The 1,497-nt window shown below is 48.8% G+C and overlaps 1 protein-coding gene across 1 annotated transcript; it reads right to left on the bottom strand.

Annotated features, from left to right (window-relative positions):
* Positions 1–49: 49 nt before the first annotated feature.
* On the bottom strand, positions 50–1,478 carry LOC123178000 (dehydrodolichyl diphosphate synthase CPT3; the record flags this gene model as incomplete). The annotated part of the gene is given in 2 exon segments (XM_044591367.1): positions 50–1,301; positions 1,412–1,478. Coding segments are annotated over 2 exon segments (909 nt in total). The 3' UTR covers positions 50–416.
* Positions 1,479–1,497: the final 19 nt, after the last annotated feature.

The following is a 1,497-nucleotide window of genomic DNA, read 5'->3' as shown; positions in this document are numbered from 1 at the left end:
AACAACCTCTTCCCCAACATCAGTGCCATTCAAACCGGAGCAACAATCATAAGCTTGGCACCATGGCAGGTACCATTAAAAGCTTTACAATTTTCTCGACTTGGCTCCCGTGTTCAGCCTAGGTGGCAAGATATTGCTGACGTTTAACACAACAGCAAAAACGAAGAATTGTACTAGTACATCATAATACACATGGTTTCCATAATTACACTCTTCTCATACACGAAAAATATTAGGCCAACTTTCAACAGGTTGCTGTACTATCTTTTTCATGGCATCTGCTTATCCCCTCCCAAAGGAGATCAGATCCCTTATTCACAGACTGACGCTTCAATGCCAGGCCTGTTCTGTTATTATTGTATCTTCTTGATTAACATCTGCATATATCTCCTTCCGAAGGAGATGAGATCCCTCACTCACAGCTGCTTCTTAGCCAGATCTTTGTTCTGCTCAATGTACGGGTAGGCTCTCTGGTACTGCAGTATCGCCCAGACGAGGTGCCTCCAGGAGAACTCAGGCCAGAGGGGGTCTGGGTTCTGCAGATGGCTAAACGTCGTCTGCCACAGGAGGAAGTTGCTCAGCCGGGTCTCGCCCGAGGTCCGGATCACAATGTCCGGGTCTGGGCAGCCGGCGGTGTACATGTGGCAATCCAGGTCGGACACCGAGATATCCGAACATGCGCCGCCATTTGCAGGGCGGCCGTTGCGGCCGCTGGCCTGCTGCCCCTGCATCATATCCCTCCGTTCTTTGCAGAGCTCGGTGACGGCGTTGGCGATCTCTGAGGTTGAGTTGTACGGCATGCAGACGGAGAAGATCAGTCCTGTGTTCTCGGCGGTGCTCGCCATCAGCTTTTGGGCCGCCAGCCGCACTGGTTCAGGAAGCATGTCCAGGTTCCCCCAGAAGTTGATCTTGCAGTTAACCTTGTTGATGACGTTCTTGTTTTCCAACAGCTCGTTGATCTTTTCCTCCATTAATTCCATCAAGGTCTTGACTTCACTAGGGTCGCGTTTGAAATTGTCGATGCTGAATGCATACACCGTGATGTACTTGACACCCATCTCGTAACAGTAGATAAGACTTGCCATTAGAGCAGCGAAGCCCACGCTGTGACCGGTGCCTTGCTTGATACTTCTGGACTTGGCGTATCTGCGGTTCCCGTCCATGATAAACGCGATGTGCTTAGGCATTGGGCCATATGAGAGGACAGCTATGATGCACTTGCGCAGAAAATTCTGCAGACTTTCAACAACACCACTCGCAATTATCTCATCAGGCTTCTTCTCAGTCAACACCTTTGGGTCCTGGGCCAACAAGATAAATATGGCACATCAGTGCTTTTACTAAGTGTCAGATAAAGTGAAGATGACAGCACAGCAAAAAACGAGTCAGAGCTGTTTGAAGATCTTATTACATGGCTAATAAGTGAATCAAGCATTTCCACAAGTAGGGGTCAACCAAGCAATGCACCGATCTCAAACCTGCAAACAGGAAAAAAAA

The sequence above is a fragment of the Triticum aestivum genome, unplaced genomic scaffold (genome assembly GCF_018294505.1).
Source record: "Triticum aestivum cultivar Chinese Spring unplaced genomic scaffold, IWGSC CS RefSeq v2.1 scaffold134641, whole genome shotgun sequence".
In the NCBI taxonomy this organism is placed as follows: Eukaryota; Viridiplantae; Streptophyta; class Magnoliopsida; order Poales; family Poaceae; genus Triticum; species Triticum aestivum.
The sequence above is the reverse complement of the archived record's forward strand: the minus strand, read 5'-3'. Positions and strand labels throughout refer to the sequence as shown.